This window comes from Mycteria americana, chromosome 1, assembly GCF_035582795.1.
Source record: "Mycteria americana isolate JAX WOST 10 ecotype Jacksonville Zoo and Gardens chromosome 1, USCA_MyAme_1.0, whole genome shotgun sequence".
Taxonomy (NCBI): Eukaryota; Metazoa; Chordata; class Aves; order Ciconiiformes; family Ciconiidae; genus Mycteria; species Mycteria americana.
This window is the reverse complement of record NC_134365.1, coordinates 16,874,803-16,897,827: the sequence shown is the minus strand read 5'-3', so window position 1 is coordinate 16,897,827 and position 23,025 is coordinate 16,874,803. Positions and strand designations below refer to the sequence as shown.

Below are 23,025 nucleotides of genomic sequence, written 5' to 3'. Positions count from 1 at the left end.
AAACCATTAAAACCTTAAGCTGCTCAGGGTTTTGTAGTCCATCTCCAACAAGCACACACAAGAATATTTAAGAAAAACGTTACACTCTTTAAACAAAACTTCTAAAGCACAGGAGTTGTCTCTAAAACACAGCAAATGATACATAAATTTTAGCAATATTGTGACAGCCTTAAAAATGCTCCAGTTTACTGAACTGCCTTCTTGGGCCTCAAGCACAAGATACATCCATCTAGATCACTCAGTCTTGCAGTTTGCTGGCTAAGTACACAATCAAAATGAAGGCTAAGGTCTAACTACTTGTCGTGGTTTAACCGCAGCCGGCAGCTAAGTCCCACACAGCCGCTCGCTCGCCCTCCCCCCGGTCGGATGGGGGAGAGCATCTGAAGAGCAAAAGAAAGAAAACTCGTGGGTTGAGATAAGAACAGTTTAATAATGGAAATAAAATATAATAATTATTATTATAATAATCATTATAATAATGATGTAATGAAAAGGAAAACAACGGGGGGGGGGGGAGAGGGAGAGGGACAAAACCCAAGGGGGGAAAAAAAAAAAAAAAAACCAACAAGTGATGCAACCGCTCACCACCCACCGACCGATGCCCAGCCCATCCCTGAGCAGCGATCGCTGCCCCCCGGCCAACTCCCCCCAGTTTCTATACTGAGCATGATGCCATATGGTATGGAATAGCCCTTTGGCCAGTTTGGCTGTGCCCCCTCCCAGCTTCTTGTGCGCCTGGCAGAGCATGGGAAGCTGAAAAGTCCTTGACTAGTGTGAGCACTACTTAGCAACAACCAAAACATCGGTGTGTTATCAAATTCATTCTCATGCTAAATCCAAAACACATCACTATACCAGCCACTAGGAAGAAAATTAACTCTATCCCAGCCAAAACCAGGACACTACTCCTCATAGTTCTTGCACAGGTTTAGAGCTATTTTAAGATGTCCCGCAGTATCACCTGCTATTTTCTCTCCCCATCCCTCTCTGTGACTCTAAATACCAATACTCACTACCACCCACCACCCTCTTGTCCAGAAGGGTTAGGATTTGTGCAGGTCATGTTACTTTACGACTGAAGCAGTCAGCAGCCTGTTTCCTTCCTGTGGAACAAAGAGTTAATTTTTTTTTCTCAGACCTGCTCCAGTTTTCCTTAGCAAGCTAATGTTTTGTTTGCTTGTTTGGTTTTAGTTTTTGTTTGTTTGGTTTTAGTTCTTGGATATAGCTATCTCAGCATCCTGTCATCAACACATTTATGTTTCAGCCACTTCCTAGCAGATTTACTAAGGCACACTCCCCTTACCAGGTAGTACTCCCTTCCCACATCCACATTTTCTAATGACTGAGAAGAAGAAACAACATCAGAGCAGGGTCTGGAGAAAACTATGGTCAGACTCCTCCTTGACTTGCACCGACTGGGAGGTGAAGGCAAACAGAAAGAGGGAATGAAAGGATTGACTCTGCCAACATAGCCATTTCCCAGCTGTTGTAAATACTGCCCATGGCTCCTGTAGACACCATTTGATGAAAGGGTGTTTAGCATTTCTGTTACCTACTCCACCAGCATCTTAACTACTAGCTTGTAAACCATTTCTGCCCAACCTAAGGCCCTGTACTTCAAGCAACACTTTCATCTCCATCTCAGTTCCAAGGCCACAGCTTCTCTCTTTAGGCTGTGTGATAATTTTCCAAACTTAAGTGGACAGATTTCCACAAAGAAACTAACTGTTCAGTTCAGATCTGCCAATTTACTGGAGGAAAAAAAAAAATTAAAAAAAATTTCTATGTTCCAGGGCTTGGAAAGCTTACAACATAGGCTGGTTTCTATGCAAGAAACTACTGCCCAATAAGGACAAGGTGGTGACTATGAGCGGTTTGGAGCCTTTTTTTAATTATTATTTTTTTTTTTTAATACACTCTTTAAGAGAAACAAGCTCAGCTCTGATAACAGTACACTACCTATGGAAAAATGGTTGCTGAATGTGCAAACCTTTCAAAATACCAGAGTTAGGGTTTCATTTTCCTTCAAGTCCTATGAAACTGATACAGACGGCTTCCATAACCTCTCGTTTAGAATGTTTTACACTGAGTACTATGAAATTACTTTATTTATTAACTACAATTTGTTCCTCTCAAGAGCTGTTCTAAATTAATCACATTATTTCTGTATAGTGCATACAACAGAGACATTTGGTATAACAGGAGAGTCACCTTTCCTAGTGTGCTTGACTAGACTAGACTTCTGTTTAGTTGTTTTTCAAAAAATATTTGCAGTCTATCTGAAAAGCATCTGAATGCTATATAAGTCCAAAGGTGCATCTCTTTTCTCCACTAAAGTTTTTTACATTATGAGTTTGTATGCAGTGCTATATATAGCATCTTGCAATATGAAGGAAGGATAATACGGTCAAATGAAGGGTCACTCCAAAAAAAAGTTATTGGAAGGATTTATTAAAACCTAATAAAATATTTAACGGATTATTATCTGAAAAGCAAGTGGAGGTGCAACATAGGGTTTCTTTTTGTTTTATTAAAGATCTTCTGAAGATTAAGGGGAAAATGCAAAATTTAAGAGAAAGATATAAACTGGACAGCCTACACAAAAATATTGAAGGATGAAAACCTAAGCCTTAATGTTATGGAGTCATCAGAGAAAATTAGACTTGTCAATTACCAAGACGTCTCAATTACCTTGACAACATTACAAAGTTTGTATCTGAAAAAACATTAATGTAATTGTCCCTCCTTCTGTCAGACTTAAAGCACAGTTGGGTCTGAGAGTATTCAAGAATAACTGAGGCGACAAGTTACTGACCATGCAAAAATAAAGAGTACATGGCAGTCTGCTTGGTAATTACTATGGCCCAATTTAAATCTAACTGGAGACTATAATAAAAGATATATTGTTCTTCAGTAATTGCTGTGCAACTTGGAAGACATTTTAGCATTGTGTTAAGTTTTGGGTTTTGTTTTGTTTTTTTTTTTTTTTTTTAAATAAAGTGTGCTACTTTCTGGATTTTGTTTTAAAATGCACAGCCAGAGAACACAACAGAAATGTATACAGCCTTAAAAATCAATGCTTGAATACAAACCACAAGAAAAATGTGAACCACCATTACTTTTTGCTAGTAGAACTTCTGTTTACAGATCTCAACAACTATTTTCCAATATCCAAATCAACAGTCAATGCCCTAGCAAAGTCTCATTTCAATGGCCAACTTATTCATTATAAATCTGTCATAATTTGTAAATAAATTAATTTATTAATTATAAATCTCTCTATGGCTTCTGATGCTGAAGGATTAGAGAAGGTTGCTACTACTTGTGCTGTAATTCACAAAACAAGGTAGTTATTCAATGATCTTCAACAAAAAAATGAAAGGTTTATCTGCAGTCACGGTTCTATGCTACCTATTCAGTATTTCATTTCAAAAAAGTTTAAAAATTGGAATTTAAAGGCAAGTTTCTCAGTCTTGACTTTCACCATCCTTCTGGGGGTTAAGTCACATGTCCCTGTAGAGCAGAAGTAAGGAGTGCTGCTACAAGCCCTGCTCAGTCGGAAGGCTACAGAGAGGTGCATGCTGCTGCACGCTTGCTTCAGCGAACAGAAGCGAAGGTTTACAGCTCCTCATGGGTTCCAGCTCTGCAATTGCTGCACAACAGACCTGTCAGGAAACGTCCTTTGCTTCCATTAAACTCCTCTCTAGCCTCTATTAAACTTCAGAAGTATCCTGGCTTCTTTCCAGTCCCACTCCTGTTCTCTTTGATTCTCTCATTTACATTCAGTACAATATTCATTCACTTTTCTTGTTAATTGTTTTAATATTCTTATCTTCAAACCTTCAATTTCTGCTTGTTACATAACCTCCTCTTGTCCTCTTTTATCTTTTCCTTCTTTCTTTTATCCAGCTTTTTTTCCTCTCTCATTACTCTGAGCTTTTTTTCCTTCTCCATATAGTATTTTCTTCCACTCCCTATTTCTTGCCAGCTGGAAAAACATGCTTCTCTATCATCTCATTTTTTTGTTCTTTTGTTTGCTTGCACAGATTAAAAAAGCAAGATTGTTAGAGCTCAAAAGCATCTGTGGACCAAATCCAAACCAATACATTTTACATGTGGATTCACTTAACTTTTAGGAGATGCAAGGATATCTTAACAATAAAAAACATTTTATTAACTAGGAATAACAGATCACATACACCAGCAAAAATACAAGCTTAACAAAAACGCTGAAGGCTGTAAGCTCTCCCTGTTGACACATTATACCACTTTTCTGTTGCAGAAAGCTTTTCTAACACAATGTGAAAAGATAATGGCAAATTACTAAATTAGCATCACATCAAGCTTAGTGTTTCAATTGCAGAACAGAATATTTTGTTTGGCTTTCATCAAGTCCACTTAAAGTTTCATGAGAGTAAGAATAATCAAGATGATACAGCTGTCTCTTCAATCTTATCTCAGATTTATAGTCTTGAGGGCACAGGCAGCCTGCATGAACGTGCATCAGCTCACTCAAAACTAGCAAGCCCCCAAAAGAGTAGCAGAAACTCCAGCACAGGCCACAATACCTACGTGCAGTTCTGACAAGACAATACTGAACTCCCTCCAATTATGACTAAATTACTGCTTAGTATTCAAGATAACTTAGGATTTTTTCCAAAAGCTTTCTTCCCCATGTTCTTTTTTTTACTGCAATGAAGCTGCGCAGTACCAGGAGCGTTTTCAGAAGTTCTAGTTCTGCAGGAACGTGAGCATGCAGCTAAAACATCCATGTACTCTATTGATGTTTTTCACCAAACAATCTGAAATAGTCAAATCCTTGAAGCCCCCTCTTCCTCCCACCCCCAAAAAAGGAATTTCTTCCTTTTTTAATATTATTTTATTTTTTTTAAAGAAGAAACTGATGGGAAAAATTAGCTTAAAGTTTTATCTTAAAATGGTCCTCCTCCCTGAAGTTTTACCTATGGGCCACTGTGGGCTTGACAATATCTGCACACCACTGTTTTAACAAACTTCTGGGGTATATTACTATTAAAAAGCTAATTTGTAGTAACTGCTATCCTGGAATATAACTTCCTTCACAGGGCCTTTTTCAGTCTCCTGTCAGACAGATTTGTGACTCCAGGATTGAAACAGTGAACTTCCATTTTCAAGATGAGAAAATACCAGAATGATAAGAAACTGAAAAGACCTGCTCGGCACCAGTGAGAGAGATGCTTGTCTAAAATTGTATGACTTTATCTTTTACAGGTCAGTTAAGCTGGCAAAAGCCATGACAAAAAGGAAACTTTTTTTCTACTTCAGACACTCTATCAAACAGCAGTGGTACCCTTGTTCTTAGGAAAAAAAGGAATCAAAGCTATAGGTCACTGAGCTTTATTCTTTTACTGACTAAATTTATCATGCTAGAATTTGTTCCTGTGAGAGTCATCATCTCTTTAGCCTATTTTTACATTTTGTTTCCCTTTTAGATCCACCTCCTCAATGCAGAGGTTGCTCCGCATGCTGTTCTCACCAGTTCAATAACATCCTGTTCGTGACAAGAGTTTCTGGTTCCTCACGGCTGGATGTTACGCACATACATGGCTGATTCAAATACAATATGAAACTATTTCTGTGCAAAAACTAGATCAGTTTATTTCACGACGGGACGGACAGAGCACAGTCCTCAACAATTCTTACAAAAGTTCTTCTCATTTTCCTCTCCCCATCCCCAAGAGAAATCCAACTACACACGGACTTTGTTGCTTTCACTGGCTTCACTACTGATACCCAATTTTTAACCAGAAAATATGTAACAGATTTCTGAACTCTTAAGCATGGAAGCTCTAGATTTTTGTTGTTGTTTCCATGTGTTTCTTGTAGGTATTTTTCTGCTTTTTAGCATCTCTGCTACTACTGGGTACACTCAGTGATTATTTTTAGACCCCTGCAAAATTCCTCTATATAATTTCCTACCTCTAACACCCATACTTTTTGATTCAAACTTTTGTTTTCTTAAATAGAAGAGTTACTCAGTAAAGCATATACAAATTGGGGAAGTATTAAATCATTCTACAACTGTTTTCTTCCTTATATTTTCATTTCACTTCCCTGCTTTGTGATTTATGGGTTGGTTTTTTTTAAATGAGTTTTTCAGACACACACAAACTCAATCCTATGACCTCACTTTCCTATAGTTAAATACAAGATTTAATAAATTATTTTATATCAGAAAGAGTGGAAAGCCTCAAGCCAGAAGATTAGAACAAGTCAGGACCCATCATAGATGCTGCCATGTTAAGTTAACTGGTTGCAGCGTAGAAGAGTCCCATGGAAATACATAAGGAGAAACAGGGGCAACCAGAGGCTAAATTTTCTGCCAGGGAAAGCCAGGCAAAAGCAAGTTGGGGTCATCAGCCTCTTCTCCTCATGGCCTAGAAAGGGGTATACCAAGAGAAGAGGATTCACAGCAGCACCAAAGTTACAGTGAACACCAACCATCAAAACATTCTTTGTGTCTGTTTTTGGTAAACGAGTTTGCAAAACCACTGAAGGAAAGTCCACACAATCCTACAACCTCCAACCATAACCAATGCCTGTTTTCCTGCTGCATCAGAACAGCAATCCCAGAATGACACAATCAAACGTTATGGAGAGGAAAACAGTGCTTAGAGAGTTAATACAATCTGAGAGTTCCTTAAGGTACCATTTAACTACTGCATTAAAAAGCAATCACCAATTTCTATGTAAGCAAACCATCAATAGACAACTGCTTACTTATATTTGAAAAATACCTTTTCATAGGAGAACGTTTGTCTTGCATATCGGATAACTAAAAATTTAGTTATACTGGATTATTAAAAAAATACTGGATATTCCAAATGGTTTACAAGCCAGTCCTTTAACAACAGTGCCTTCCTGTGTTTATTATAGGCATTTTCTTATTCTAAAACTAAGATTCAACTATGGTTTATAGTTGTAATTCTGTCCTCCTACACATCCAGAAGCAAATTAGGTCAATTCCAAACTATTTGTAAAGCCTCCTACATAGAAATGAGTTTGAGATTTTAAACCAAACGAAGTTTAAAATAAGCAAAGTCAACCTACCAGTGTCATAAACCTTGTGAACTGTCAATTTTTTGTTCTAGCCTAATAAGGCATCCTAAAGTAGTAAGGACAAAAATGTGAGAATGACTGTACTTGGCCAGAGGTTGCATCCGCATAGTGTTTAATAACATTTTAATAATGTTTATTATATAAGTTCCCCTAATTAACTTCTAAATTTACTTCTACATTTGGCATCTGTAACATCCTGTGGCAATGAGTTCCACTACGTAATTATGTGTTGCATGAAAAAATGTTTATTTTAAACCTACTGCTGGGTAAGAGCTAGGAGTCATCAAAACTGTGTTATAAGAAATGATGAATAATCATGCTCTCCCCATCTTCTCCATAACATTAGTAGCTTTATACGCCTCTTGCGTTTCTTCTGAACTCATTTATTTTCCAAGCTGCAGAGTCCTAACCATCCTGTTCAAACACAGGTACCTCTTTCCCCATATATAACCTGGTTTCTTTCCCCATATATAACCTGGTATTCAGTTTTGGGCCCCCCACTACAAGAGGGATATTGAGGTACTGGAGCGCGTACAGAGAAGGGCAACGAAGCTGGTGAAGGGTCTGGAGCAGAAGTCTTATGAGGAGCGGCTGAGGGAGCTGGGACTGTTTAGCCTGGAGAAAAGGAGGCTGAGGGGAGACCTCATCGCTCTCTACAACTACCTGAAAGGAGGTTGTAGAGAGGTGGGGGTCGGTCTCTTCTCCCAGGTAACAAGTGATAGGACAAGAGGAAATGGCCTCAAGTTGCGCCAGGGGAGGTTTAGACTGGATATTAGGAAATTTTTCTTCACTGAAAGGGTTATCAAGCATTGGAACAGACTGCCCAGGGAAGTGGTTGAGTCGCCATCCCTGGAGGTATTTAAAGGACGTTTGGATGAGGTACTTAGGGACATGGTGTAGTGATGGTTTTTGGCAGTGTTAGGTTTATGGTTGGACTCGATGATCTTAAAGGTCTTTTCCAACCTATATGATTCTGTGATTCTGTGTTTATCCTTACTAAAAGGACGGACATCTGCAATTGTTTATACTATTCCAGATCAGTCATGGATGTCATCACGATGTTTGTATAGAACTATAATGCAACTTCAAGACCTCTTTTTTGAGTAGTAACAATTTAGACTACCATGCATGTTAGCCAGTTCACTCCTGCAAGTATTATTGTATAATACTGCATAGTTAATGCACTTGCCATTTTATTAATTTGTTAACTTGTATTATCTTCCCACAACTGTTCATGTTCACAGATTTGGGGGTCTTAATATTCTGAATGGTGTATGAGTACAAGCTGTTATTTTGCTGTTTAGCCCCTTTCACAGACTTATTAAAGCAGCAACGATCTCCACACAGATCCCTGTAGGAGTCTACTCTTGGCTTGTGATAACTGATCTTGTATTCTTATCCTCTTTTTTCCTATCTTAAAAAGTTATTAACCTGAGAGGGCTTCTCTCTTACTTTTGTGACCATCTGGTTTCTTCAGGAAACTTTGGCAGCAGCTGTCATGGACTAGGATGCTTAGTTCATATGGGATGTATAGTTCTAACATGACCATGAACTCACATCCAACCAATTTGCAAGCTATAATATCTCTACAGCAATCATGTTGGCTCTTCTTTATTATTTTATATTCTCCATGTACATGTTCATTTTTCATATTTATAAACAGACATCTTCTCATTTGATTCTATGACAGTTTTAATTAATTTTGATAAGGACAGAGATAAAGCTTTCTGGGCTGTAGCTTCACACAGATTACGCTACATTTTTAAATTGAGTGATTATGTATTCGAATTACTCCAGACCTGTTGGGTGTACCTGGACTAGCCCAAGCAATTTGTTATTATTCATGTTAATCAGCTTGTTCTAAAAGTTCTTCCCCAAACACTTGATTTTGAAACAGACCATCTGAGACATCTCAAGCAAGCTCCAGTGCAGGAACCTTCATATACTCTCCATAATTAACACAGATGCAAAAAGAGTCTTCATAAGATTTGCTGCTAAAGACTTCTCTTCTGCTAGTGTTCTCACAACATCTCGATCCTTACTGGGCCTGGAGACTATTCGGTCTCTTGCTGCTTATATGCCTGAAGAATTTCTCCAAGCTCCTCCTGTGCCTGTGTTATGGTTTTCACACATAACTTACCAGTTACTCCTGTTTCCCACATTTGGATACAATTTCTACTTTATAAATTCTCTCTTTATGTGTTAAAGATTTCCCTCCTTTGCAGTTTAACAATACTGAGTTTGGTTTTTTTCCCCCCTTGTGATAGATGGCATATATTTACTCTAACATTTAATATGGTAGCTCTTGATACCACTAGAGCTTTATCCTTTTGGCTGTTCCTTTTTACTATTTGCTAACAAGCTTGCTCCCTTAGGTGTAGTTCTCTCCATAAGATGTTACTGCAATATATTTCACACTTGCTCTTAAAACAATATGGAAATCATATTCCTTATGGTTATTCTTGTAGGGTAGCTCAACAGTAATTTAATCTTAAACTAGGTCTTGTGCACTGCACATGTGCCAAGAGCTACTCCCCTTGTGAGCTGACAGCTTATCAGAACACCCAATATACTGTACTTCACTTCTGCATTTACTGAGTTTTCATACACATAACAGAACCATGTAATAACAGGAAACACTTCTTCCCTCAGCATCTTACCTCCTTTAGCACTCTCAGTGATTTTCCATCTCATTTACATGGTCAACAGTCTAATCCTCACAGTATTTTGATCTATTTGCACACAAATTCAAACTCTAAGCGTACTTTCTTATCTAGACATACATAGCTTTGACCATAAACCCTAACACATAATAACACATCTCCCAGAGTACGGTTTGCATTCTCATCTCTATATAAATGTCTGCCCTTATACTAACATCCTCTTGTACCAATTTTCTGAGCCGCCAAATATGTCAATATCTGGATCTCAAACCAGCATTCCAGCTCTCACACTCAATTTTTCACATTTCAGATTTTGTCCAGAAGCCCATCTACAACTGCTACTGGTCTAATTGTCTTTTTCTTACATTTTATAAAGAGAAGCAAGCAGTAAATACATACATGACGGTGTTAATCCCTGACAGTTGTTGAAACATCTGCAGACCACAACCCACAATTAAGGCTCTTCGAGTTGGAGGGTATGTTAGCATTCTGCAGATCACAGGTCCAGCTTAAAAAAAAAAAAAACAACAACAAAAGAATACGTAACAGTTCTTAAGTGATCACTATCAAGACAACGTTCCCAGGCATAACAGGCTTTGCACCTTAGTTTCAAACAAACTTGGATTATTTCAATTATTTTTGAACAACTTGATCATTTCAGTTCTGCTTTTCTGCACCGTACTACAAAGAAGATTTCCAGGAAGCCCAGGCAGAAAAATGAAACAATTTTTGTACACAGGGTATACTACTGTTGGCAAATGTACAGTGTTCCTATATCATACTAACAGACTGCACATCTGCTGCAACTGAATGTACTCAAAGTTATCACAAAATATCATTGTTGTTTCCTTTCTAAAAGCTCCCACTGTTATTGAGAGGTTATTTCAGAAATGCCATTATTCACTGATCAGATCTGGATATTGCAGATAAAGTGTTCTCCCTAGTACACCAAAGACCCAATTTCCACAAACCAGCTGTAAGTGTGGGTACTTTGAAGGTATGGGATAGATCTATTCTGCACAGCTGAAAGGCCAGCAGAGGGAGCATAAATTAATTAAATTTTTTCCATACCTTTGGTAGCAATGGTATGAGGCTGCACTCAAAAAGCAGAAAACAGTTTCTCAATGAAGAGAAAACCAAAATTTTCTGGCAAACAGAGAAAGTTTTCTTCTCTGTTAATTTTAAATTTTCAAAGTATCCTATTAAAAAAAAAAAGTAATACAGAAAGCTATATGATATCAGGCAAAAATTTAAAATACTCGACTCCCTTATTTACTTGAATTTCTTTCTGCCCAGAGTGGTGTTTAAGGCAGAACATAGTCTGGTGAAAAATTCTATGTTTTATACATCTTATCACATCTGGTATACCCACCAAGAACACCTAATATAGATCACAATATGTGTAAGTCAAAATAGCTGCCATAACAGGGGAAAAAAAAAAAAAAAGGAGGTGAAGAGGATCTACATTTTTACATTTTCAAAGTCTTTCTTGAACATACAGAAAATATTAAATGTATTGATTCGATATAAAAACCTATATGGGTCTGTTAGAGAAGAACGATTTATGATTTACAGGATTTTCTGAGTTTCAACTTCAGAACGCTGAACAGTTTCAATAGCGGAACTCAAGAAGGGGGTTTAGATAACATTTTCTTCATTGAAAGATAATCAGACCTGCCTAAGGAAAAACTTATTTTCATTTAAGAATTATGGTATTTCTAATTCATATCTCAATTGTATCATCACTTAACTTGGCTTCTTTATTATTAATAGCAGAATGCAGTCTGACATTTTCCAGCTAGTTTCCAAGTAACATTACCATTCAGACAGTACACAGTCCCACCTGTCTGCCATATAGCCACAGCACTACCTTCAAAATGTTTCTATTTGAGTAAAATCAACTGACAAATAGAGCCAATCTATATATCTATTAAGATATTCTCAAGCAAGACACATGATATCACTGGGTAGACAAGTATATAAAAGGGTTCAGTAGAAGTGGAATTTCCTCAGTGGAAAAGCAACAAAACCAGAACTCGCTGTTAGCTAGGAGCAGTCTGGAGGTCAGACATACTCTTGGATTTCTCCTCAACTCCAAGCTTCACAAAGAAAAAAGATTTACTAACAAATGCAGCCATGAACCTTAATTCATAAACAACAGCCCTCAGGTTTTCATACTCAGCATCACACCTGAACATGGAGGCTTTGGGCTTAAAAACCTTTATCTGGCAACTGATTCTGCAGCATCTCGGACTTCTGCGGCCCTCGGACTATTACCCCCTACTGCTCTTCCATGTGGGGGGCAACGAAGCTGCAACACGAAGTCCTAGGGCAATCAAAAGAGACTTCAGGGCCTTGGGACAGCTCGTAAGGGACTCTGGAGCACAGGTTATTTTCTCCTCTCTCCTTCCGGTTGTGGGCAGTGACACTAGAAGGAACAGAGGCACCCAATCTATCAACTCATGGCTCCGTGGCTGGTGTCATCGCCACAGATTTGGTTTTTTTAACAACGGGATGGCCTACACAGCACCGGGTTTGCTGGCGTCTGATGGGATTCATCTTTCTCAAAGGCGAAAGAGAATCTTTGCTCAGGAACTTGCAGGGCTCATCGACAGAGCTTTAAACTAGACTCGAAGGGGGAGGGGGATAATATTAGGCTTGCCCGAGGGAAGCTGAGGGACGACGTGCCACGGTTAGAGGGAGCGGGTGCCAGCGAGGGCACTCGGCCTGTGTCTCCAAGATGTGCACGGTACGCCGGGGCACAGCCGAAGTCGAACAGAGTTGAGCTAGGGGATACTGAGGCAACAGGAGCCAAGAGGGAAATGCCAGTGAAACACCTCAAAGCACACAAGGGGTGTTCTTCCATGAAGGAGACACAGACAACAGCCCAGCTGAAGTGCCTCTACACCAATGCATGCAGCATGGGCAACAAGCAGGAGGAGTTGGAAGCCATTGTACATCAGGAAAACTATGATATGGTTGCCATCACGGAAACGTGGTGGGATGACCCGCACAACTGGAGTGCGGCAATGGATGGCTATAAACTCTTCAGGAGGGATAGGTGAGGCAGGAGAGGTGGTGGGGTAGCAGGAGAGGTGGTGGGGTAGCCCTATACATTAGGGAGTGTCTGGATAGTTTAGAGCTCGATGATGGTGACGATAGGGTGGAGTGTCTATGGGTAAGAATCAGGGGGAAGGCCAACAAGGCAGATATTGTGGTGGGTGTCTGTTACAGACCACCCAACCAGGATGAGGAGACAGATGAAGCAGCTGGGAGAAGCATCACAATAGCTAGCCCTTGTTCTTGCGGGGGACTTCAACCTACCAGATGTCTTTTGGAAATACAATACAGCAGAGAGGAAACAGTCTAGGAGGTTCCTAGAGCGTGTGGCAGATAACTTCCTGACACAGCTGGTGAGCGAGCCAACTAGGGAAGGTGCCCCGCTGGACCTCTTGTTCACAGAGAAGGACTTGTGAGCCATGTGACGGTTGGAGGCCGTCTTGGGCAGAGTGATCACGAAATGATAGAGTTTTTGATACGTGGAGAAGCGGCGAGGGGGGTCAGCAAAACTGCCACCTTAGACTTCCAGAGGGCAGACTTCGGCCTGTTTAGGAGACTGGTCAAGAGAGTCCCCTGGGAGGCAGCCCTAAAGGGCAAAGGAGTCCAGGAAGGCTGGACATTCTTTAAGGAGGAAGTCCTAAAGGCACAAGACCAGGCTGTCCCCAGGTGCCGAAAGACGAGCCAGCAAGGAAAACGACTGGCCTGGCTGACTAGAGAGCTCTGGCTCGAACTCAGGAAAAAGAGGAGAGTCTATGACCTCTGGAAGAAGGGGCGGGCAACTCAGGAGGACTACAAAGGTGTAGCGAGGCTGTGCAGGGAGAAAATTAGAAGGGCCAAAGCTGAGCTAGAGCTCAATCTGGCTGCTGCTGTAAAAGACAACAGAAAACACTTCTTCAAATACATTAGCAGCAAAAGGAGAGCTAAGGAGAATCTCCAGCCCCTAGCAGACGGGGGAGGGAACACAGTGACCAAGGATGAGGAAAAGGCTGAGGTACTTAATGCCTTCTTTGCCTCAGTCTTTAATAGCAGGGCCAATTGTTCTCTGGGTACCCAGCCCCCAGAGTTGGAAGATAGGGACGGGGACCAGAATGGAGCCCCCATAATCCAGGGGGAAATGGTGAGTGAGCTGCTGCACCACTTAGACACTCACAAGTCTATGGGGCCTGATGAGACCCGACAGTACTGAAGGAACTGGCAGATGTGCTCACCAAGCCCCTTTCCATCATTTACCAGCAGTCCTGGCTAACTGGGGAGGTCCCTGCTGACTGGAGATTAGCAAATGTGACGCCCATCTTCAAGAAGGGCCAGAAGGAGGACCCGGGGAACTACAGGCCTGTCAGCCTGACCTCGGTACCAGGGAAGCTGATGGAGCAGATCATCCTCTGTGCCATCACATGGCAGGTAGAGGATAACCAAGGGATCAAGCCCAGCCAGCATGGGTTCAGGAAAGGAAGGTCCTGCTTGAACCTGATCTCCTTCTACGACAAGGTGACTCACCTAGTGGATGAGGGAAAGGCTGTGGATGTTGTCTATCTGGACTTCAGTAAAGCCTTTGACACGGTTTCCCACAGCATTCTCCTGGAGAAACTGGCTGCTCATGGCTTGGACGGGTGTACTCTTCGCTGGGTAAAGAACTGGCTGGATGGCCGGGCCCAAAGAGTGGTGGTGAATGGAGTTTACTCCAGTTGGCAGCCTGTCACAAGCGGTGTTCCCCCGGGTTCTGTGTTGGGGCCAGTTCTGTTTAACATCTTTATCAATGATCTGGACGAAGGGATCGAGTGCACTCTCAATAAGTTTGCAGATGACACCAAGTTGGGCGGGAGTGTTGATCTGCTTGAGGGGAGGAAGGCTCTGCAGAGGGACCTGGACAGGCTGGATCGATGGGCTGGGGCCAATTGTATGAGGTTTAACAAGGCCAAGTGCAAGGTCCTGCACTTGGGCCACAGCAACCCCATGCAATGCTACAGGCTTGGGGAAGAGTGGCTGGAAAGCTGCCCAGCAGAAAAGGACCTGGGGGTGTTGGTCAACAGCCAGCTGAATATGAGCCAGCAGTGTGCCCAGGTGGCCAAGAAAGCCAATGGCATCCTGGCTTGTATCAAAAATAGTGTGGCCAGCAGGAGTAGGGAAGTGATCGTCCCCTGTACTCGGCACTGGGGAGGCCGCACCTCGAATCCTGTGTTCAGTTTTGGGCCCCCCACTACAAGAGAGAGACATTGAGGTGCTGGAGGGTGTCCAGAGAAGGGCAACGAAGCTGGTGAAGGGTCTGGAGCAGAAGTCTTATGAGGAGCGGCTGAGGGAACTGGGGTTGTTTAGCCTGGAGAAAAGGAGGCTGAGGGGAGACCTTATTGCTCTCTACAACTACCTGAAAGGAGGTTGTAGAGAGGTAGGGGTCAGTCTCTTCTCCCAGGTAACAAGTGATAGGACAAGAGGGAATGGCCTCAAGTTGTGCCAGGGGAGGTTTAGACTGCATATTAGGAAATTTTTCTTCACTGAAAGGGTTATCAAGCATTAGAACAGGCTGCCCAGGGAAGTGGTTGAGTCACCATCCCTGGAAGTATTTAAAAGATGTTTGGATGAAGTGCTTAGTGACATGGTATAGTGGTGGTCTTGGTAGTGTTAGGTTAACGGTTGGACTCGATGATCTTAAAGGTCTTTTCCAACCTATACGATTCTGTGATTCTGTGATCTGTCATGAACCCAGGCTGCTGAACACCTATGAGATATCTTCCATTCTTCATAAACTTCCTATAAAGTCCTTAGTGGAGTTCAAAATCCACCTTTATCTTCAACAGACCTTACAGCCAACCTAAATCTTGAAGTCCACCATCAATGACTATGCTCATCAAATAAGCTAGAACTCTGCAGCAGGGGCTGTTAGGAAAGGAAGCAGAAATGTCCTAAGGAAACTGATGCAAAGCTTTTAACAATTCCTGATCCTCTCAGCTACTTGATGAAAGTTATATACAACTCTATTCACAATACAGCATTGTACAAAACAATTGGAAAAAAGGCATTAAAATGAATAGCTAGAAATTAAAGCAGCTGCTCCCAGACAATGGCTTGCAACTCAGAGGGAGTCATGAACTCTCAACCAAATTTCATCACACAAATCAGTCTGTACGCCTGAAGTGGGGCCCTGCAGAAAGTTTAAGACCATAGTAAAGTCTAGACCTTTACTTTAGAACTTTAGATGTTTAGAGCATCCAGTCAGCTAAACTCAGTAAGCACTTGTAATTTTTCAGACTTCTGATTAATTGCATCAGAAAAATGATGCTAAAAATCATCATATTGGTTCCAGTCAGAGATTTAAAAGTTTCACTCCAAATCTGTACCATGGCAACCACATATATCAACAGGCATACACAAAATTAAAGGATTTTCTTTCATAAAATTCACAGCCTTCAGGTTTACAAACCAATACATGGAATGAAAGAAAGAAAATAAAATGTTAATCTCTATATTAAAGGAGCTTTACAAACTGCACTAAAAACCCAAAGGACTTTGACTGTGAGATAGCTGTTTTAAAAACAGAAAATGAGCGTGAAACTTTTTATTAAAATTATCTAGCCCTAAAACTAACTATACTATTTTTGCATTTTCCTATCTTCAATTCTGCCATCCATCTTCTATTGTGTTCATATATTACAGCCTTAAAAGTAAACAACTCCAGGTGAAACATGGCTGTTAACAGAGAATGGGTCTAAACTAAAAAAATGAAAAACAAAACAAGTTTTCAGAATTAAATGCATTTTTCTTCTGAAAATAAGTCTTCTGAAAACTGAAATTGTACTTCAGGAGTTTCTGATAACCATTAAATTTGCTGTTAGTTATTACAATAGATTAAAATACCACAAAACAATAAAATCGTTAAATCTTTAAAAAGTGGAGCAACTTAATTGCTCACAGAACTAAAGGGAAACAGATGATGCACAAGATACATCACAAAAAAATTAAACATTTGGCAGTTTTTACAATGGAAAAAATAGATATTTGTCTCCAAAAGTCAGTATTTTTTGTTCATGATACTTCTGCCTTAACTGCTGTTGTTTTCTCTTCAGCTAGGAGATTTTGAAACATTCCTGCATTTGAACCACTTCATTTGAACTTGAGAGACCACCAAGATAATTGTTTTCCTCCTATCTATGAATAAAATGAAGTCAAAAGGATGAGACCTCCTAATGTCATGATTAATTTAGTGACACTAGTAAAATGAAGTCAAAAGGATGAGACCTCCTAATGTCATGATTAATTTAGTGACACTAGATTTGGTTGGACTTTTTGTGCTGTGGTTTCAGATAATTATTTTATCTGAAGTAAATTCCTTAATGCATATGTTCACAAGGGTTCAAAATATGCTACAGTAGAGGGCAGCTGAAGCTTGCTCTGGTGAGAGTGCAAAATGGCAGCAATAGATAAAGAGCAATGGAAGAATAAGGATACTGCTGTTGTAGAAGGTGACCGTGAAGTTGTGATATATGAAGTGGATTGCTGTGGTCTAACTGGCTTTTTCTTAGCCTGGTCTAACCTGTGTACTTAACTAGACATTCATCCTTATAAGCAAAAGGCAAAAATAGAATTTGGAAGTTTGGCTTCACATCCAAACCAACCCTTATTAACTTACACTGAGCTAAATGGGGGGAAGGAGCTGTTCTTGTCAAATCATTACTTCTGGAAAGCAAGTGATGCTTCCCAAATGTTACATTTTATGAGTGGTTATCTGAAACTTTTAACACTAGCTTCCTATATTTTAGCTGCTGTTCTTGTTACTAGGCTTAACCCACAAGTAAGTTAAGTTTAGAAACTGAGAATCACCTGATAAGGCATTTTGATTTTCCTCTGTAGGTAAAATGGATTGTATGGTGACCAGAGGAGCTTGGGTGTGATCCACTGCCAACTGAAAGATATAGCAACTTTTCAAAAACAACAAAACAAACAAACCCTAGTTCTAAAAGGAGATTAAATAATGAACGCTAAAAAGCAGAAGAATGGGTATTAATGATGTCTCAGCATCTCCTTCTGAAAATATACTGCATACACTTCCAGGGAAATAAAAATACTGTAGGTAGACATAAAGCCAACCTAAAAATCCCCCAGCAAATGCAGGCAGACATCTGGTGCCTAGAAAACTTGTGATCCCCCATCCCTCAAATTATTAGTACAATACTTGGCAAAATTTCACAGCCAGGAAACTATGGTTAGAGACTGGGCTCTGCCAAAGTAATTTGCAGGTTGAAACATTCTTTTGCCAGCTAATCTAGGTGACAGCTTGTAGCAAGAGCTTAAAACTATGTAGGGCTCCTGCCAGCGTTTTGTGCTCTTGCTGTAGAAGAGTGTTTCCAAAAAGGCAGGCTTAGCCAAGCAACAAGACAGTCACTCATCAGTTTAGCATCAATTAAGCTCAACCTTCAGATTAGTTTCTCAGACCCATTCTTGTCCTAATGCCAGTCAATACCCTCTTTTCCATCCAGATAAATCTTTAAAGAATCGGTCTACAGTTACAAATGGGACCAAAAAAAGGAAACTTCAGTGAGTGATCTGGATAACAGAAGACAGACATGGGAACCATTTCTGTTTTGCCTTTCCTTACAAAATGGCAGCTTCCAGCCCAGCTCTCTCTGCATTATCTGCAGAACATTCCTCTCCACCTAAGACTCCTCCTCTAAAGCTCTTAGAGCTAGCTATTATTTTCTGCATATGAATGATATCCTAAAGCAAACACTCTTTCCCACTCCTAGCTTATTACATTATTATTTTCTAGAAGTATCAACTTCATTCATTTTTCCTTTCTGTAAAATTTACCAAATCACAAGAAAATAGAAGTAGCTTTAAGATCAAAACTCTATTATTTATCCTGAGAAGATACAAAACAATTTTACCTAAATACCAAGCTCTGCCCCACTGTCTCGCAATGATGCCAGTAACACTGGAAGAACCACTCCCAGCACTAGAGGAAACTTCCTACCTCATATAGTTCTCTAATCTCTAATCCTTTGAGAAAGCATGCTTGAATCCTTTTTTTTTTTTTTTTTACAACATAGCCCCCCATCAGCCAAGAATGAGAAGAGACTGTCAGCTTGCCTAATAAATGAGTCTTAGTATTTTTCAGTTTTCCACAGCAAATATCCAATGGTATAACAAGACAGCCTGCTCTAAAAGCAATAAAAGCTAATTAGACACAACCATTTTGGTTCTAGAGAGTTAAGTACTGCAAGGAGTTTTTCCACGCCTAGTTGAACTGAAAAGGGTTTTTTGTTTGCTCAGGAAACCTAGATTTCAAACAAATGGTCCTCCAAATGATCTTTTTAATCCACACATTGAGAACAGAAACACTATGAATAAAGATTTTGGTTTGTTTTGTTTTGACAGCAAGTTGGGTTGGTCTTTTAGGAATCCTGAAAACAAAGCAATTTTCGTTATCTGTAAGAGGGGAAAAAAAAAAAATCTTTCCCTTTATACCACATTCTTTGATATACAGCTTTGGTGATGGAAAATCTATGTGACTGAGTACTTGCACAAAGGCAGCAGTTAAGAATACCTTTGAATAGGACAAGAAGCAGTGGCAAGTAGGGAAGCAAAAAAGGAGTGCATTTTGGCTCTGTATGACATGTTCTTTACAGAAAAGAGAAACTACTGTAATGAAGACCTTTAAAACTGGAGAAACCATGAAAAAACAGATAACAAACAGAGAAGAGTGACCTAGCGGGAGCTGAGAGAAGCAGCCACAATGACCGACGAGAGTCCATGCAGGCGGAAGACAGACTCCAGTGCGGTACTGTCAGAGCTGTGGAATAGGGGAATGATGGAGGGGGACGTTTACCTGGTTTTTTTGATAGGAAAACTGGGGTAGGGACAGAAAAGCAAGGATCACATTCTGCTTTCCTTCTAGCTGTGGCAAGCACCTTAGAAATAAAGCAACAGGCATTAAGGTGGACTTGTGCATACCTGCAGCCTGCAATGCGCTTTTAGCAAACAAACATTTCTTTTCAAGGTCTGCTCTAGAACTGCTTTACATAGGAAACAGTAATGCGACCCTCACTTAAAGCTGGAGAAAACAGATGAGGAAGGATAAGATGATGGAGCTAGCATTACACAGGCACAACCAAAACAAGCCAAGTGTTGGTTACAGCCTGAAGAGCTTCCCACTCCACACTCGCATCAAGTAAAGACGTGCAGTGCAGAACATTGAGCAATCTGAAATTAGAAAGCTTTTTTCCTTTCATTTTAAGTTGAGGAAAGACACTTAAAAGAAAATTGCAGTCAGGGGAGTTTCAAGAGTGCCTTTTTTTGTGTGTTAGCGTTGTTGTTGCTGTTGTTTTTCAATTAAAAGAGCACCAAAAAAGCTAGGGACTCAGAGTTCCCTCCAACCTAATCAATCAGTAACCTCCTCTCAGGCTCATCTTCCCAGCTGTTACTGTATTAACTCCCATACAGATATTGTATTTTATTTCCTGGGCCACATGCTTCAAGCCTTAAGTTTTTTGCAATTTTTTCTGCCAAAAATCTTACCTTAGTGATGTTTTTTTCTCCCCTCTATCCCTTCTTTCCAAATGAAATATCCCTGTTCCTGCCCTAAGCCACTGATTTAACAGTGAAAACAGATTTCTACTCCTTGCCCTCCAAAAGAATGAGACACAGGGACACATTCCCAGGAGGGAAGGGGAAAAAAAGGGAAATTTAATAGAACTGAGAAAGGAGCCTGGAGGTCAATGAAAGTCTCCATGGGAATTTTTGGATACAACCTTTTGCATGTTCACTCTTTTTTTTATTTTATATTATTAATAGCACATTTAGTTGAGACCACCTCCTTAAAAAAAGTTTTAAAAACCCAATTTATCTAGGGGGCCTGAAAATCTCCTCTCATTTTTAAAAATTCAGATGCAGTTAGCAGAAGAGCTTCATTAAAAATAAAAGTAAAGAAAAAAGTTAAATTAGAGATGAGGTCCACATTTTAAACAGATTTTTAAAACCTGTTTTGAAATCAATATCATTTTAGCACAGCTCAGTTGGGTTCCAAAACTACCAGAGGAGAAAAATCAAAAAGTCACTGCAGGTTAAAGTCAAAGTACTTTAACTTTGGCTTCCTAACAACAAGACAGCACCATCAATGGATGTATACACGACAGCACAGCAGACCAGTCTGAAGCTAAAAATTGACATTCATGGGGTTATTACAATTTTTGGTTATTATCAAAAAGTAAGTTTGGCGCTTCATAGTAGTAAAAAAAAAAAAAAAAAAAGCATCCTTACATACAGATCCTGTAAAACTCAGCCATCTCCATACCACCAACAGCAGATCCAGCCCTTTTTGCAATTTCAGTCCTAGGCTTCATTAATCAAGAACCTATCAGTCACACTAGACTGACAGTTTTTACCTGAAATTTATAACCTCTGCAGAGAACACAAATCAATATTGAAATCAGCAAGTGTAAAATACTCAGTTGACAACTCCCATAACTGGTATGAAATATGTCATAGCAATAACAGAGACCTTATTGCAGCCTTTCAATATACAACGGGGGCTTATAAGATAGATGGGGAGAGACTTTTTACCAGGGACTGTAGTGATAGGACAAGAGGGAACGGTTTCAAACTAGAGTAGATTAGATTGGATATAAGGAAGAAATTCATTCCTATGAGGGCGGTGAGACACTGAAACAGGTTTCCCAGAGAAGTTATGGATGCCACATCCCTGGAAGCGTTCAAGGCCAAGTTGGACGGGGCTTTGAGCAACCTGATCTACTGAAAGATGTCCCTCCCCCTGGCAGGGGGGTTGGACTAGATGATCTCTAAAGGTCCCTTCCAACACAAACCATCCTGTGATACTATGATTGTTAAGAGCTGTATGCAGTTCCGGTCCCTTTTGCATTCTCCCCTCATCTCAAAAAAGGAATATGGTGGAAATGGGGAAAGACTGAGAAAAAGGCAAAAAGAACAATCAAATTAATGGAACGGTTCCAACATACAGCAGCGTTAATACTAATTTTACTAGGCCGCTGGGTACTAAAATGCATATAGAATTATACCATATTTGTATACTTATGTCTGGATTCACAACAAGCTAATATTAACAGTCTGTTTAGTATGATTCTGCCTTCGTTAGTATAACAGGCCTCTGCTTTAGCTACAGATGAAAGCAACAAATCAAGTACACCATCCTTCAAGCTGGAGGAAAGGAGCTGGATTAGGAGTTGGGAATATAACAAAAGTTCCATAAAATCAAAAGTGGCACAATGAAGGTGAGTAGAGAACATGGTTGTTTCAAGATAAGACAGAAAAAGGGCTGTATAAAATGGCAGACGCAAAACCAAAAGCATAGTTATGATCCACCATGCGTTGGCCACTACCAAGACAGAATGGCAGTGAGATAGACTTTGTCTGACACAGCATGTCCATTTTTACCGAAGTGTGAAAAATCCACAGTGTAGTGGACATCTGTGGTCCAGAAGACAGGGACAAAGGGCCAAGTTTTTGCTACTGCAGATTGTGTCTCGCTGGAGCAACGATTCCAAATCAACCACCTGCTTAAGTATTATCACTGGCTGAACTAGTTATAATTTACAGTTTAAAAACACAGAGAACAGATTATAATCTCTTGGGCTATGATCCTAAGAACTGTTTTATCATGAGAACTGAAGATTGTGAAAAGCTGATGTTCGTAACAGTTTTCAAATCTTCCAATTTCTGGAGGATTCACATACAGCCTATGTGAATTTTTATGTTCCAGCCACTCTGGAGTTTCAGACATAATAAAGTACTTCACAGTAAAGTACAGTTCTTCACAGTTTTGCATCAGATATAACCATCAGCATCAATGCAAAACCAGCATGGAAACAGTTTTGTGCTTCTATTTGCTAGAAATACTTCTATTTGCACAAAGAAGAAAGCCTGTGGAGAATCAGAACCTCTTTTGATTTATTTTATAATGATGTCAATAGTAGCAACAAAATTCTTCCAGCAAGACTTACAGACTGTTTTTAATGTACCTCCACTACACAGTAAAGTCTTGGGTTTTTTCCAGGAATCAGAGAGAGACTGCGTCTGTGTAAACTTCAGAGAGTTTCTCAAGAGTAATTCTTGCTAGTGTTAGCGAGACTGACAGTAAGTAGCAGGATCTATGTACAATTGTTTGTATAACTGAAATATTTTTTGCCTGTTGATTAATAGGAGAACATACTGTGGGTCTTGCTTTCATTAAATCTTATTT

General features: G+C 40.0%; 1 protein-coding gene across 2 annotated transcripts in view; it reads right to left on the bottom strand.

Annotated features, from left to right (window-relative positions):
* Positions 1-23,025, bottom strand: part of SLC2A13 (solute carrier family 2 member 13) — a 206,044-nt gene that overhangs the window by 122,217 nt on the left and 60,802 nt on the right. For both annotated transcript variants that reach the window (XM_075492063.1, XM_075492062.1), the window contains exon 4: positions 10,161-10,269. In XM_075492063.1, the coding sequence (XP_075348178.1) occupies positions 10,161-10,269 (109 nt within the window). The remainder of the gene's footprint in view (positions 1-10,160; positions 10,270-23,025) is intronic.